The 14,742-nt window shown below is 43.2% G+C and overlaps 1 protein-coding gene across 4 annotated transcripts in view; it reads left to right on the top strand.

The window, feature by feature from the left end:
* Positions 1–14,742, top strand: part of LOC121626270 (up-regulator of cell proliferation-like) — a 34,182-nt gene that overhangs the window by 2,577 nt on the left and 16,863 nt on the right. The window contains exon 6 of one of the 4 annotated variants that reach the window (XM_041964675.1): positions 6,642–12,627. The exons of the other annotated variants lie outside the window; for them this stretch is intronic. Within the exon in view, the coding sequence (XP_041820609.1) occupies positions 6,642–11,305 (4,664 nt within the window). The 3' untranslated portion in view covers positions 11,306–12,627. Of the gene's footprint in view, positions 1–6,641; positions 12,628–14,742 lie in introns of those variants that run through there. 4 annotated transcript variants of the gene reach the window in all.

The following is a 14,742-nucleotide window of genomic DNA, read 5'->3' as shown; positions in this document are numbered from 1 at the left end:
TTGCCAGAGTTGTATGCACCGTGTTACCTGGCATCTGATTTGGGAATGTTGGTACAGTGTGTCAGGTGGGGACTCAGATCAGGACTTAGAGGCAGAGATTTACTCACACAGTTCTTTATTGTTCAACCCAAGAACCACTTCACTGAGTGTTAAACAAACAGGCTATGAAAATATTCTAGGTAAAAAGCTATTACTATAATATATATACTATAAGAAAAAAAAACAAAGAAACAGAAAGCGCTCACAAGGAGGAAAAAGCACTAACTCGCAATGGCTATGAAATTTCAGAAACAAAAGATGCTCCAGAAGGAGGAAAACACAAAGGGCTATGAAAACGGAAATGACTTACAGAAGCTAGATAAGAAAAACTATAAACTCAAAATACACTCCTAAAGAACGGAGGAATTAGAATCTAAGTAACAAAATAAATCCAACAGAAAATCACTCAAAAAGGAGGAAATCAATTCGACTATGATATAAACTATGAAAAGAAACCAGAAACTAGATTATTATTACTAGATTATCAAAATTATAAACAAAAAACACTCACGAAGAGGAAACAAGAGAATGCGAACAATGCTGTGGCTGTGGCAAAGACAAGGGAGAAGACAGGCTCGGGTGAATCGCCTACAGAAGAAAATACAAACTATACTAATAAACAAGGATCGCTCCCTCTCCTTTTATTTCCATTCTGTAAATATACAAATGAAACGGTGCATTACTTCGTGACACGTCTGTCCAACTCAGCAGGAAGTGCTGTTATTTACGATTGGCTTTAATTTTAAATTAATTTTCCCCAAATGCAAAATACAAAAAAAATATAAAATACTACACGATTACACAAAATGTCTCTCGCTCCCTGCTTCCTAATTACTATTTTCCAATGAGTACAAGTGATTAAAACACAGCAAATATTCTATGTTGGGGTTCCTACACATTACAGCCGGAGTTAGCATAGCAACGGCGTCTACAACGAAAATTAACTTAGTGGCTAACTTTACACACAACAGCTCCAGTTACACTTCAAATACTCAGTGGGAATAAACGGCCAACTTTCCCCACTCTCGCCATAACACTCTGCATACTTCTGTTCACTCATTACCCAGTTTGCTTACCTGTAAAAATACATATGAAACGGTGCATTACTTCATGACACGTCTGTCCAACTCAGCAGGAAGTGCTGTTATTTACGATTGGCAGGGGTGCTCACTGGGGGGATACTCCCTCTTGTGGCGAAAAGAGGCAACAACACCTACTCTCCTATACACCGTTTTAAATGCAGGAACTCAGAGCACAATCGCCATTTTTGTTCATACACAGCAAGGAATATGTATTTTGGAAGGCAGTACCTTTTAGCTTTTTAACACTTTATGTTTTATATTGCTATAATGAAATGAGACTACAATTAAATGAAATTAAATGAAATTAAATAGCCATTACATTGAATGAAATATAGGGGGTGGCTTTTTTACATTAACCTTTTGTATTTATGAATTTCTTATCCAATGAACTAATGGACTCATCTTCACAACAACTGTGACAGGGAAAAAAGGTAAGGCAAAGTAAAGCAAGGCAAGACTATGGCAAACAACAAGACAAAGTAGCAAAGAAATATAAAACCTCAATACACAACGTGGCATGGACTGGCGTAGGTTCAGACTGCAGGAGACAAGACGAACTGGCACAGGACAAAGGGAAACGCAGACTATATATACACATGAGGTAACGGGGAACTGGTGGAAACAATCAGGGCGGGGTAGACAATCAGACAGGCGGGAAGGACACCAGGAAGTCAAGGGCCTGAAACGAGAGGAGAGTTACGTTTCACAATAAAACAGGAAGCCACAAGACAACATAGACACAGGACAAAAACTAAACAGAATTCTTGGACATGACAGTACCCAAACAGACAAACAGAGGAGGGGCTGATTACTTTGGACACCGGGTATGGGCCTACAAACCGTGGAGCCAGTTTCCTGGAGGCAACATGGAGGGGCAAGTCCCGTGTAGAGAGCCAGACCTTCCGGCCAGGCTCATATGTCGGAGCAGGTCAGCGTCTCCGATCTGCAGCCCTCTTCATGTTGTCCATGCTGCGTAGGAGGACCTTGCGGGCGGCTGCCCAGATGCGGTGGCAACGCCGGACCATGGCGTGAGCCGATGGGACAGTGATCTCTTTTTCTGTCTCAGAGAAGACAGGGGGCTGGTAACTGAAGACACACTGGAATGGTGGCATATCGGTGGCCGAGGTGGGGAGCGAGTTGTGGGCATATTCCACCCACACCACATTCTTGCTCCAGGAAGCTGTGTTCTGCGACACCAGACATCGAAGGCATGTCTCTAACTCCTGGTTAAGACGTTCAGTCTGGCCGTTTGATTCTGGGTGATACCCAGAGGTGAGGCTGACAGTGGTGCCGATGATTTTGCAGAACTCTTTCCAGAATTTGGAAATGAGCTGGGGCCCTCGGTCTGAAACGATATCCCTTGGAAATCCATGAATACGAAGCACTTGAGTCATCATAATTTCAGCTGTTTCTTTAGCAGAAGTCAGCTTGGGCAAAGCAATGAAATAAGTCATCTTAGAAAACCCCATCTGAACTTTGGAGGAGCTCTTGTTGCGGGCGCAGATGGAACATGCCTCCACATACTCCTGAACCTCTCGCTGCATGGAGGGCCATCAAAACCTTTGGGCAATGACACGCATGGTTCTTCTGACTCCAGGGTGGCAGGTGAGCAGCGAGGTGTGAGCCCAATGGATCACCTGTGGACGCATATCAACAGGGACAAACAAGCGATTCGCCGGACAGCCACTAGGTGTCGGTTCTCACCATTAGCTTGCTTCACCTCAAATTGTATTTGCCAACTCACCGCTCCTACTACACGTTTAAGTGGTAGGATGGGCTCAGGTTCCTTGGCAGAAGGCTCGGGGTCGAACAGATGAGACAGGGCATCAGGCTTGGTGTTCTGGGACCCCGGCCTGTAAGACAACACAAAGTGTTACGTGAATTCAGTCTTTTAGCTTTGCGAATATATTCGAGTTTCTTATGGTCTGTCCATACAATGAAAGGGTGCCGTGCACGCTCTAACCAGTGTCTCCACTCCTCCAGGGCAATTTTGACAGCCAATAACATCATAGTTTCTCTCAGCCGGCGAAAGCTTTCGAGACAGGAAGGCACAGGGGTGAAGCTTGTTGTCCTCTTCGGAGCGCCATTATTGGAGGCGTCCACCTCCAGCATGAACTGGGATCAGGAACTGTGAGGATGGAAGCAGTAGTGAACCGTGCTTTGAGCTGATGGAAGGCCTCCTCAGCTTGAGGGGACCACAGGAAAGGAGATAGTGGAGATGTGAGTGCATGGAGGGGTGCAGCTATGGCGCTGAAGTTTCTGATAAACTGTCTGTAAAAGTTAGCAAACCCCAAGAATTGCTGAACCTTTTTACGGCTATCAGGTCTAAGCCACTGAGTCACAGTGCTAACTTTAGCCGGATCCATTTGCATCTTTTAAAACCCGTCTTCCACTCATCACCCTCTCTGATTCGAACCAGGTGGTATGCGTTTCTCAGGTCTAGTTTGGTGAAGATCTTGGCCTGCTGAAGCTGATCAAATGCTGATGACATGAGTGGCAGAGGGTACCGTTTTTTAATGGTAATCTCATTGAGTGGCCCATAGTCAATGCATGGTTGGAGAGACCCGTCTTTTTCCCCCACAAAAAGAACCCTGCCCCAGCTGGAGATGAAGAGGGACGAATAAGGCCAGCCTTTAATGAGGCGTCAACGTATTCAGTCATGGCCTTCTTCTCAGGGCCAGAGATGGAATACAATCTACCCTTAGGAATGGGGGCCCCTGGGATCAAGTCAATGGGACAATCATATGATCTGTGAGGGGGAAGCGAAGTAGCCTTACTTTTACTAAAAACCTCACCCAGATCGTGGTAGCACCTCGGAACTGACGTCAGGTCAGGAGTTTCAGAGTCTGTGTCAAAATTAACAGAGGCAGCATGAAAACCAGTCTTCACATTCAATTCATGACATGACTTTAAACACTTGTCTTTACAACTCTCAGCCCAGTTCAAATCCCTCCCAGTATTCCAGTCAATGTGTGGGTTATGTTCTCTTAACCACGGAAACCCCAGAATAAGAGAGTGCTGGCTAGAGTTATACAAATAAAAACACATGAGTTCATGGTGGTCATCAATGATCACTCTCAGTGGTTCAGTCTTGTGAGTCACCTGGAAAAGCAATCTACCATCGAGAGCACTGGCCTCTATAGGCTGGGTTAATAGTTCAGCGTTCAAATGAAATAGAGGCAAACTCCCAGTCCATGTGACTCTCATCAGCCCCTGAGTCAATGAGTACATTAAGACAAACTGTCATGATGCTTAACCTTGATCTGTGTTAAGGCTCGGAGAGAGAATTCAGCGGAGGAGAAACAGCTCACCAGTATCCTCCCATCTACTGGCGAGCCTGCTCTTTTTGCTGGGCACCCTGCGAGGAGATGACCTTGCTGCCCGCAATAAAAACACCTGCCTTCCTGCAGCCGGCGACGACGTTCCTCTATGGATAATTTGGAACGTCCCACTTGCATGGGTTCCTCTTCCTCCTCGGAGGACACCTTCCTCTGTGGAACCGGTGATGGAAAGCGTGAGGAACTCTGCCGACTCGGCTCAGCAGCTGCAGTGCAACCCCAGCGGCGACCAGCCTGTAACGCTGTTATGTTTCGGCTACGTTGACGCTCCTGTACACGATTATCAGTTCTTATAGCTAGGGTTATCAAAGAGTTCAGGTCAGAGGGCAGATCAATGGGCACTAACAAATCTTGAATCTGGTCAGAGAAACCCTTTAGAAAGACATCATACAGGGCTGTGGCATTCCATCCGCTGTCTGTGGCTAGGGTGCGAAAGCGGATGGCATAATCACAAACAGAGTCCATACCTTGTTTGATGTTGCTCAACTCTTGTGCCTTCTCTCGGTCGGACGAGAGAGGATCAAAAGTCCTCCTCAGGGCCTGTTTAAATTCATCGAGGGATCCACAGATCGATGAATCACGGGACCACTCAGCCATAGCCCACGCCTTCGCCCACGTCTCTCCTGACACGGGAAATCATTAATGCCACTTTGGACCGTTCTGTGGGAAAGGCTGATAGCAAGTATTCATTATGCATTTCACAGTCAACTATGAAAGGCTGGCATTCTCCAGACTCTCCGGAGAACTTTTCGGGTGGAGCAAGGCGAGGAGCTGTAGCGTGGAGAGCTGGGCCCAATGATGCTTCAGCAGCCGTCGGAGGCGGTGTGGCTACTGGGTCAGGGGAGGTGGAACCCTCCGTGAGGTGAGCGAGGACTTGATGAACTTGGTTTGCCAGGAGGTCCACTTGGGTGGTGATGGCTGCTTTGAAACCCTCCTTACAGTTCGCCAGCTCCTTCACTCCAAATGCAGAGAGGACATCGGATCCTCCTGCTGATTCAGGCGGACATTTTGGGAGCGAATGGCAGCCGTTAACTGGTCTGAGTCGGCTGGGTTCATGCTGGCCAGTTTGTACTGTCACAACCGAACTAGGACTTGAACCCAAGTGCACGACTCAGGAGACAAAGTACAAATAAACAATCATTAATCACAAAGTATCAAATTAAAGTCACTCTTACAGGGGAAAATAGAAAACTACACTAATAAACAAGGATCGCTCTCAAGGAGGAAAAAACAGCAACCAAAAATCGCTCTTTCGAGTAAGACAACTGTGACAGGGAAAAAAGGTAAGGCAAAGTATCAAAGTAAAGCAAGGCAAGACTATGGCAAACAACAAGACAAAGTAGCGAAGAAATATAAAACCTCAAGACACAACGTGGCATGGACTGGCGTAGGTTCAGACTGCACGAGACAAGACACTGGCACAGGACAAAGGGAAACGCAGACTATATATACACATGAGATAACAGGGAACAGGTGGAAACAATCAGGGCGGGGTAGACAATCAGACAGGCGGGAAGGACACCAGGAAGTCAAGGGCCTGAAACGAGAGGAGAGTTAGGTTTCACGATAAAACAGGAAGCCACAAGACAACATAGACACAGGACAAAAACTAAACATAACCTAACACAATTTCTTGGACATGACAGAGGGTTTCATTCTTGAGTGTTGATCTGGACCTATGTGTTGGGCAGAGAGATTACTGACTCACTGACCACTGATCACTGAATGGGTCTTCCTTCATCTCCATTAATTCTTCGAGACAAACTAACACGTTGGAATGATGTTAGCTTTTCTGGTGCTAGCAGCTCCACAGTAGCAACAAGGCACCCCTTCACAAATATTCCTTTGAACGAAGTTTTCTGCTTCTTAGCTATTAGCTTGCTCACTCGGAACTTGCCTGTATTCCACTGTCATAATGTGGCCTTGTGAAAGCTGATTGTTGGGCACTTAAACTATGCTGAAAAGTTTTAACTTTATTCAAGCGCATCTAACTGAATTGCCTCGCAGGCCAGATCAAAAATACTCATATATATGGCTGAGAGGACGAAGGTTCCCCACCCCAGAGCTAGGTGTACCTAATTAACTGGCAACTGACTATACGTTACAATTAATTTTGATCCATGCTTTAGAATATTGGAATAACTACTGATGGTTTTAATATTCGTTGTTTTCATGTCCACAGAGACGCAGCTGGAGCGCTTACTGGAGGATCTGGGGTTGGAGCGGCACTACACAGAGAAACTATCCCTGAGCAGAGTACTTCAGATTGACAAGAGGACCATCAGTGATGAGCCTGCCAAGTGTAACGCAGATCTTCCATGGTATTTTCTGAAGAAACTGATGATGGTTAATGTGACAGCTAGAAATGTGAAATGTACATCAGTATGTGAGTCAACCTGTGGTGATGCCCAGTTAGATGTTGATCAACTGGTCAAAAATATAAATTCAGGTGACATGCTGAACCCCCTTGACATAATCACTGCTCTCTTTCTGTGTTCTGATGGTTTTGTACAACAGGAAATGGCACTCAAAATGTCTATGTGTCAGTTTTCTGTGCCTCTGTTGCTTCCCAATTGCGGCACAAAGCAGTGCACACTCATGCTTTGGGCCATGAGAGACATTGTTAAAAAGTACAGACCTCAGTCCCTTTTGGAATCCAAGGGCTTTATTGAAGACAGAATTGTTGTCTCTGAACTCCCAATGATATCTTTCGTGAGACTGGGTGAGTGCTCCATGTCCAAGTCAGAGATCCTCAATAAGCTTCTGTGCAATTCACAGCAGTACTATGACACCTTTGTTCACCACAATATGGAGTGTGGTGACAGTCCAAGGAGAATTTCCAATGGACTGACTGAAATTACTTGGTACCTTCCTTGTGGGAACAAAAACATGGATATCTTCAGTGAGCCAGTGGCTGTAGCTAACCTTCGTGGTGACATTGCTTCGTGTGAAACACAATTTTATTTTTTATGCCAGACATCTGCAGCAGTTTTTGTGTTCTTTGACACTTTGGACTCTGAGTGTGAGCTGCTTACCAACCTACACACCAAGTCACAGATCTTCTTGGTGGGTAACCATCAAAGCCATCGCTTCAATAAAGATGCTCTAATAAAAGTAGCAGCCAAGTTGGGCTTGACTAACACCAACATCCTCTTGAAGGCTAAGCACATGAATGATGCAGAGTTTGTCAAACATCTGCGTAAAACAGTCAGCAATGTGGTTGAGAACTCAAAGATCAAGATGAGAATTGAGCAGATGGCTGACATTGCCCATGAGCTGGGAATCTGGGTGGATGAAGACTCTTCAGAGTGTCAGACTGCCAAGGCAAATGCAGATGCTATCACTGCAGGAATTCAAGACATCCTTAAATACAAAGATACAAAACTACCACTGCAAGGCCAAATATGGAAAGACCTGACTTGCTTGGAGAAAGAAGAATTTCGGCTGCGAAATGTCGGGTCAGAAAACATAGAAAAGTACAAAAGTGATCTTCAGGTACAGAAAAATAACCTTCGAAAAAAACAGAACACTTATGACATTTCAGATGCAATGGCATGTTTCATCAAGGCAATATCCAGCCCAGGGATAGAGAGGTGCTATTTCCTGAAATGGCTGCGAATGAACCTCGATAACGTGTCTCGAGAAAAACTGTCTGGCCTCAGGGAGCAGTACAAAAAGAAATGCAAAGATTCTAAGAACAAAGAGGAGATCAAAGAAATTGACAGACAACTTTCCAACAGCTCGCTGGGAACTGAACACTTCTTCCGTGAAATGGGTCAGATCTATGAGGCATCAGTGTCCCTTCCGGAAAGAAACAGATCACGTCTACAATTCCGGCATCTGCCCAAACTGTGCGCACAATTGTTGCTTGACGGCTTTCCCCTTGAGCTCGTGGACGGAGACGCATCGAACATCCCTCTCAGATGGGTGAGTGACGTCCTCTCTCAGCTCAATGACTTGGTGCCTCCAGAGAGCAAGATACGAGTAGCCACAGTTCTTGGAGTCCAGAGCACAGGAAAGTCTACTCTCCTCAACACCATGTTTGGAGTGCAGTTTGCAGTCAGCAGCGGTCGATGCACTCGAGGTGCCTTTATGTTGCTCATCAGAATCGATGAAGATGTTAAAAAAGCACTCAAGTGTGACTTCATGATGATCATTGACACTGAGGGCTTAAAGTCACCAGAGCTGGCACAACTGGACAACAGCCACGAGCACGACAATGAGCTTGCAACACTCGTTGTGGGGCTGAGTGACATCACTATCATCAATATTGCAATGGAGAATTCAACTGAAATGAAGGACATCCTACAAATAGTTGTGCACGCTTTTCTCAGGATGAAAGAAGTGGGCAAAAAGCCCAAATGCCAATTTGTTCACCAGAATGTGTCAGATGTTTCAGCCCACGAGAAGAACTTACGAGACAGGAAACTCCTCTTGCAACAGTTGAACGAGATGACGCAAGTGGCGGCCAAAATGGAACAGAAAGAGGAGAACAAGAGCTTCACTGATGTGATGGAGTACAGTCCAGACACTGGGAACTGGTACATTCCTGGACTCTGGAATGGAAACCCACCAATGGCACCAGTCAATGCAGGGTACAGTGAGGCTGTTTATGAGCTCAAGAAGAACATAATCCAAACTTTTGGAGGTTGTGAGTCATCTGCTAATGATATCTTAGACTTTGCAGAGTGGACAAAAAGCCTGTGGAATGCCGTAAAGCATGAAAACTTCATCTTCAGCTTCAGGAACAGCCTAGTGGCTGATGCATACATGAGGCTGTGCACAGAATTCAACAAATGGGAATGGGAATTCAAAAAAGAAATGTACACATGGGTTACCGGGGCTGAAACAAAAATTTCCAACTTTGGCAAAATAAAATCTGAGACACGTGACATGTCAGAATTTCTCTCTGATTTGAAAAGTGAAGCTTGCACAGTGCTGTCTGAATGGGAGACAAAGATTCTTGAAAATCTGAAAAAGTACTTCAAGCAAACAGAGGGCCACGTCTATCTAGTTGAAGGGTACAGAGAGGACTTTGCAAACAGTGCAAAGAGCCTTCGACGAGAAATGGAGAGCTCTGTAATTAATCAGCTCACAGCAGCAGCCGATATCAGACAGGGAATGACAGAAATTGATAGAATCAAGGATAACCACACTACAGAACTAGAGGGGAGAGTGTGTGCATTGATTGAACAATGTCGGGGGAAAAAAATCAAGATGACCGACAGACAGCTGGATAGAGAATTTGACAAGATGTGGACTAAAACAGTGAAAGATCTATCCTTTTCAAAACAAAATGCCACAAATGTCAGCGTAAGTGTGTCCTACTACTTGAGAGCCAATCTATCACGCAAGGGGAGTCATGTATGTGAGTTATTAGATAAAAAAAGTCTGCAGGATTGTGGACTGGTGCCTTTCAAATACACAGCTGAAGGACTTTACAACAAGTTCAAACACACATTCAGCAGGTGGTTCAACATTGAAGATCACGTAATGGCTTTACAAAACATAGCTGACTGTGTCATAGCAGAATGCACAGCCTTCATAAGTGAAAAAATGGAAAGGAAAAATAATTACCACAACACTTACATCCAGGAGATCCTGCACAAGATTGATGAGAGGCTGCAAAGCAGTAAGGATGCTAAGAGAGACATTGAGTTTGAAGTTTCTCTGAAACAGCACATCTGTGGAGTTGCAGCCAGACAGTTTCAGAAAATGCATGAAGATTTCCTACGTGACAATGATCCCTACAGATGTCTGAACCAAAACAAAGAAAAGTATCGTGCTGATTTTAAGGACGTGTTCCATGAACGAGACCAGTGCCAGAAGAAGGCAGAAGAATTCACCAACCGATGCTTGAGACCTGCAGTTGAAGACTTTGTCAGCCGTTCCTTGGGTCCTGATATCGTTGGTGAAATGCAGTCACGCTTCGAGTTCAGCACAAGAATGCACTTCCAGTATTCAGTTTTACTGGATTTGCTCTCAAAGAATGATTTTGAAGACTACCAGAGCTTTATTTGCTCCTATGAGGATTATGTGAACAAATGGATATGTGACCGTGTATTGGAACACTTTTCAAAGGGGTCTACGACATATGAGTCCGAGGATCGACATCTCCAGTCAAGTATCAAAAGCATAAATGATGCTATCAACAGAGCTAAAAAAGAGAAGAGTGGCAACATGAAGGAATTCATTGAAGATGTCTTTCAGGAACTTAGCGGTAAACTGGTCATTCCCAAGGACGCTCTTGGTGCCTTCATGATCCTGAACAATGCCACTCCAGAACAGTTTGCTCACTGGCTCACGGTGTGTGTGAAGGACATGGCTGAAGCTCTTAGAAAGACGTTTAAAGAGACAGACATCCAGCTGAAACTGAAAAAGCTTCATGTGAAGCCTCAGAAGGAGCTTTTCACCAAAGTGATCGGATGTGGTAAACTCTGTCCATTCTGCAAAGCACCTTGTGAGGCAGGAGGAAAAGAACATAAAGAGCACTGCACTTCACTGCATCGGCCAGAGGGTCTTGGTAAATACAGGTGGACGTGGACAGAAAAACTTGTCACTGACATTTGCACTTCCTTGGTCGTCAGTGATGCATCTTTTTGCTGCAATGAAACAAATGGTGAATATCACCCTTACAAGAATTACATCAAAATTTTCCCAGACTGGAAAATTGCTCCAGATGGAAGTCTTCAGGCATCAGACTACTGGAAATATGTACTGGCAAAGTTCAACAAAGAGTTTGCCGAAGCATATGGAGCAGAGCCTGCTGATATTCCTGCAACCTGGAATGATATCACATACAAACAGGCAGAAGACAGTCTCAAAGAGTCCTTTAACATCAAGTGAGACGACTAACATCCCCTCACCTGCTTTAGTCTACAGTACTCAAGATCCTCCTTTCAAGGATCGTTTGATCTTACTTGTTTTACATGATACAGAAAAGAATCAGAAATAGTAACATTCTGTGTTGAGATGACAAAGTTGTAGATTGTTGATTGCAACGTAAATGTGTTTAAGATAGATAATTTGATTTCACAGTGTGTTGATGTTGACCTCATCAGCACTTGACAAGGTCTTTTAAGTTTAAGATTAGTGCTTTTTGAAACTGTGAATCAGTGTACGTGTTCGGAACGTACAGTACAAAATGTTTCTAGTTTGATTAAATCTGAGTTGGAATTTATGATCTTTGTGTCACAAATGAATGTAATTATATTGCTGCTGCAACCTGCAACCTTTGGTCAATTCAGAGGTCTGTCACGCTTTACTCTGCAAAATCAATGAACATCTATATTTCCCTCATTCAAATCATGCTTGAAATGATGTCCAGATGTGTCAAACGATGGCAATATTTTGACTACTGCGTTTTAAGTTTAAATAGACAGAAATGCCACATGTTTGCACGCACAGGGTTTGAATCCTAAAGTGGCCAAATCCTACTTGCAGACAACGTGGCAATTGCATGGGGTGTGTTTGCAGGTGCTTGATAGTGTCATATAAAGTAAAAAAAAAAAAGCTAGTTATGCTTTGACCCAATGGAAACTTGGAATATTTTCCTCTGCTCAAAAGTGTTCCTGCAGTAGAAAAAAGCAATAAGACCAAGAAACACAATACATGACACGACCGAGGCACGTATAATGACACTCATTGACCTCAAGGTGGCGCTGTAAGACTCAAGTTGACATTTTCACTATTATCTCAAAAACAGCTTGGCCTACAGTCAAAAAGCAACCAAATGCTCGCAATCTGCTTGGACCCTGATCGTTGCTGCTTGCGGCTGTATTTACATTTATTTTTTCATACATCACTCAGTCTGCATGTGGTATTAAAACAAAGTATGATGTGTGATTATTTACTCAGATTTGAGAATGTGTTTTTGTGTCTGTGAAGTATCTGATGCTGAATATTTCAGTGTGTTAATCAGTCTAAATGTCAACATGCACGCACTATATGACATAAAGTTGTATTTTCCTTGTCTAATGGAGTATGATGTGCGATTTACTCGACTGAGAATCTAGTTTCTAGAATCTTTGCTTTTATTTTCATGAAGTATCTGATACAAAATATTAGCACTTTTAAAGGCCTTGAAACATCATTTATTCTGTGTGCAGTGTCACCAACAGTCATTTCTGACTTGTGTTAACTGATTCAATAAAGAGACAAAATAGGCAGACCATGGCTGTGAATGTCTTTCATGTAAACAGAAATATGATCGCTTCATTTATTTGTATAGTTTTACTATGTTTTTTTAAAATATATTCTTTAATTCCATTATTTAATTCTTTTACTCACTTCTAAGCTGAAAAAGAACGCAAAAACAAGACAACAGGTGCTTCTTCGCAATGGAGACCAGGCTGAAGATTTACAGTACGTGAGCAGGTATGGAAGTGTCACTGCCTTTGCGTATGTTTGCTGTTGTGGATGTTTACCATGTGCTTCCATGCATCACTGAGCTGACACACGATCTCTAAATGGCTCCAAAAATGTTTTTTTTTTTAAATTTCTATGCTTTTTATAGTCATTTCAGTGAGTACACTGGGAAAGAGAATTGCAGGGACTGATTAACCTGTCAAGGTTAGATGATGTTCATACTATATGTACTCGAGCAATGTCAAATTTTACTTTAAACAACTTCAAACTTTACTATCACTCATTTGTGTTCTCATGTAAACATATGACCCTGTTTCAAAAAAGTTGGGACACTGTGTGAGATGTGAATAGATACAGAATGAGACGAACCGTGTTCACAGACGATGGTTTTTGGAAGTGTTCCTGCAGTAACGTCCACTACACAATGTCTGTTTGTAACGCAGTTCAGTCTGAGGGCCTGAAGACCTCAGCCATCCAATGCTGGTTTTCGGCCTTGTCCCTTGCGTACAGAGATTTGTACAGATTCTGTCAATGTCCTAATGATATTATGTACTGAAAACAATGAAATCCCCAAATTCTTTGCAATTTTACGTTGAGAAACATGATTCTTATATTGTTCTATTTGCAGCGCAGTGTGTCACATCTTTACTTCACAAAGACTCAGCCTCTCTGGAGCCTCTTTTTATACCCAGTCATGGTACAAACCTGTTGCCAGTCAACCTGATTAACTGTGAGATGTTCCACCAGCTGTTTTCTTTTAGCATTTCACAACTTTTCCAGTCTTTTGTTGCCACTGTCTCAACTTTTTTGAACTGCGTTGCTGGCATCAAGTTCTGAATGAGGATATCATTTACAAAAAACAATGAAGTTTCTTCTCAGTTTCAACATTTGATATGTTGATTTGTGCTATTTTCAATTAAATATAATGTTTCAGTGGTTTGCAAATCATCACATTCTGTTTCTATGTGTGTTTCACACAGTGTCCCAATTTTTTGTGGAAACAGGGTTATAGGTTGTCCATTCCTTACTTGTCATACCTGAAGGGAGAGTAATTCTACAGCTAAACTGTTACTTACCTGTGATTCCTGTAAAAGAAAGAAATGTAATTGAGCATTTCAATTGGATATCCAGGAGAGAAAAACCTGCGAAAAGACAATTCAGATTAGTAGAGATAATAATGTGTTTCCTAAATTTTGTGTGAGTTGTCAATGGCATTGAGGTCTTAATTATTAGATTTGGCTGTGGTGTAAAAGAATAATGTAGTGAGTAGAAAGCATACACTGGTAGAGTAGAAGAAGTCAGTACAACCACTATTTCCATAAAAGTTGGGACACTCTCTAAAGCAGGCATGTCAAACTGATTCCATAAAGGGCCGTGTGGCCGCAGGTTTTCATTCCAACCAAGGAGGAGCACACCAGGCTGGAATCAGTTAATCAGCTGTTCTCAGTCTTCAGCTGATAACTAAGTGATTCCTTGATGTTGATTGGTTCGCCTGGTGTGCTCCTCCTTGGTTGGAACCAAAACCTGCAGCCACACGGCCCTTTATGGAATCAGTTTGACATATGTGCTCTAAAGTGTAAGTCTGAAGTTATATAACTTGTCTAATCAGTCAGTGACCCAGCTAACATTATTTGGCAGGTTTTCTTTGTGATTGGTACAACCCCTGGAAGCTAATTGTAAAAGCCATGAATTTAAGAGCTTTCTAACATAGACAGTTGTTACTGGCCAGCCCCTCCCTCCTAAGAGCACATAATGACTCAAACCTGTTTGAGTCATAATGTTGTCTTCCTTATTGAGCGGCTGATCTATCCCAGAACCCCAGGCAGAACAGCAACAAATATCACGCACAGAAGGCTGAACCCCTTTCAACAAATCATAATCCTATAAAACAACAATATAAAGCACAAATCAAATCA

The sequence above is a fragment of the Chelmon rostratus genome, chromosome 23 (genome assembly GCF_017976325.1).
Source record: "Chelmon rostratus isolate fCheRos1 chromosome 23, fCheRos1.pri, whole genome shotgun sequence".
NCBI lineage: Eukaryota > Metazoa > Chordata > Actinopteri > Chaetodontiformes > Chaetodontidae > Chelmon > Chelmon rostratus.
The sequence above is the reverse complement of the archived record's forward strand: the minus strand, read 5'-3'. Positions and strand labels throughout refer to the sequence as shown.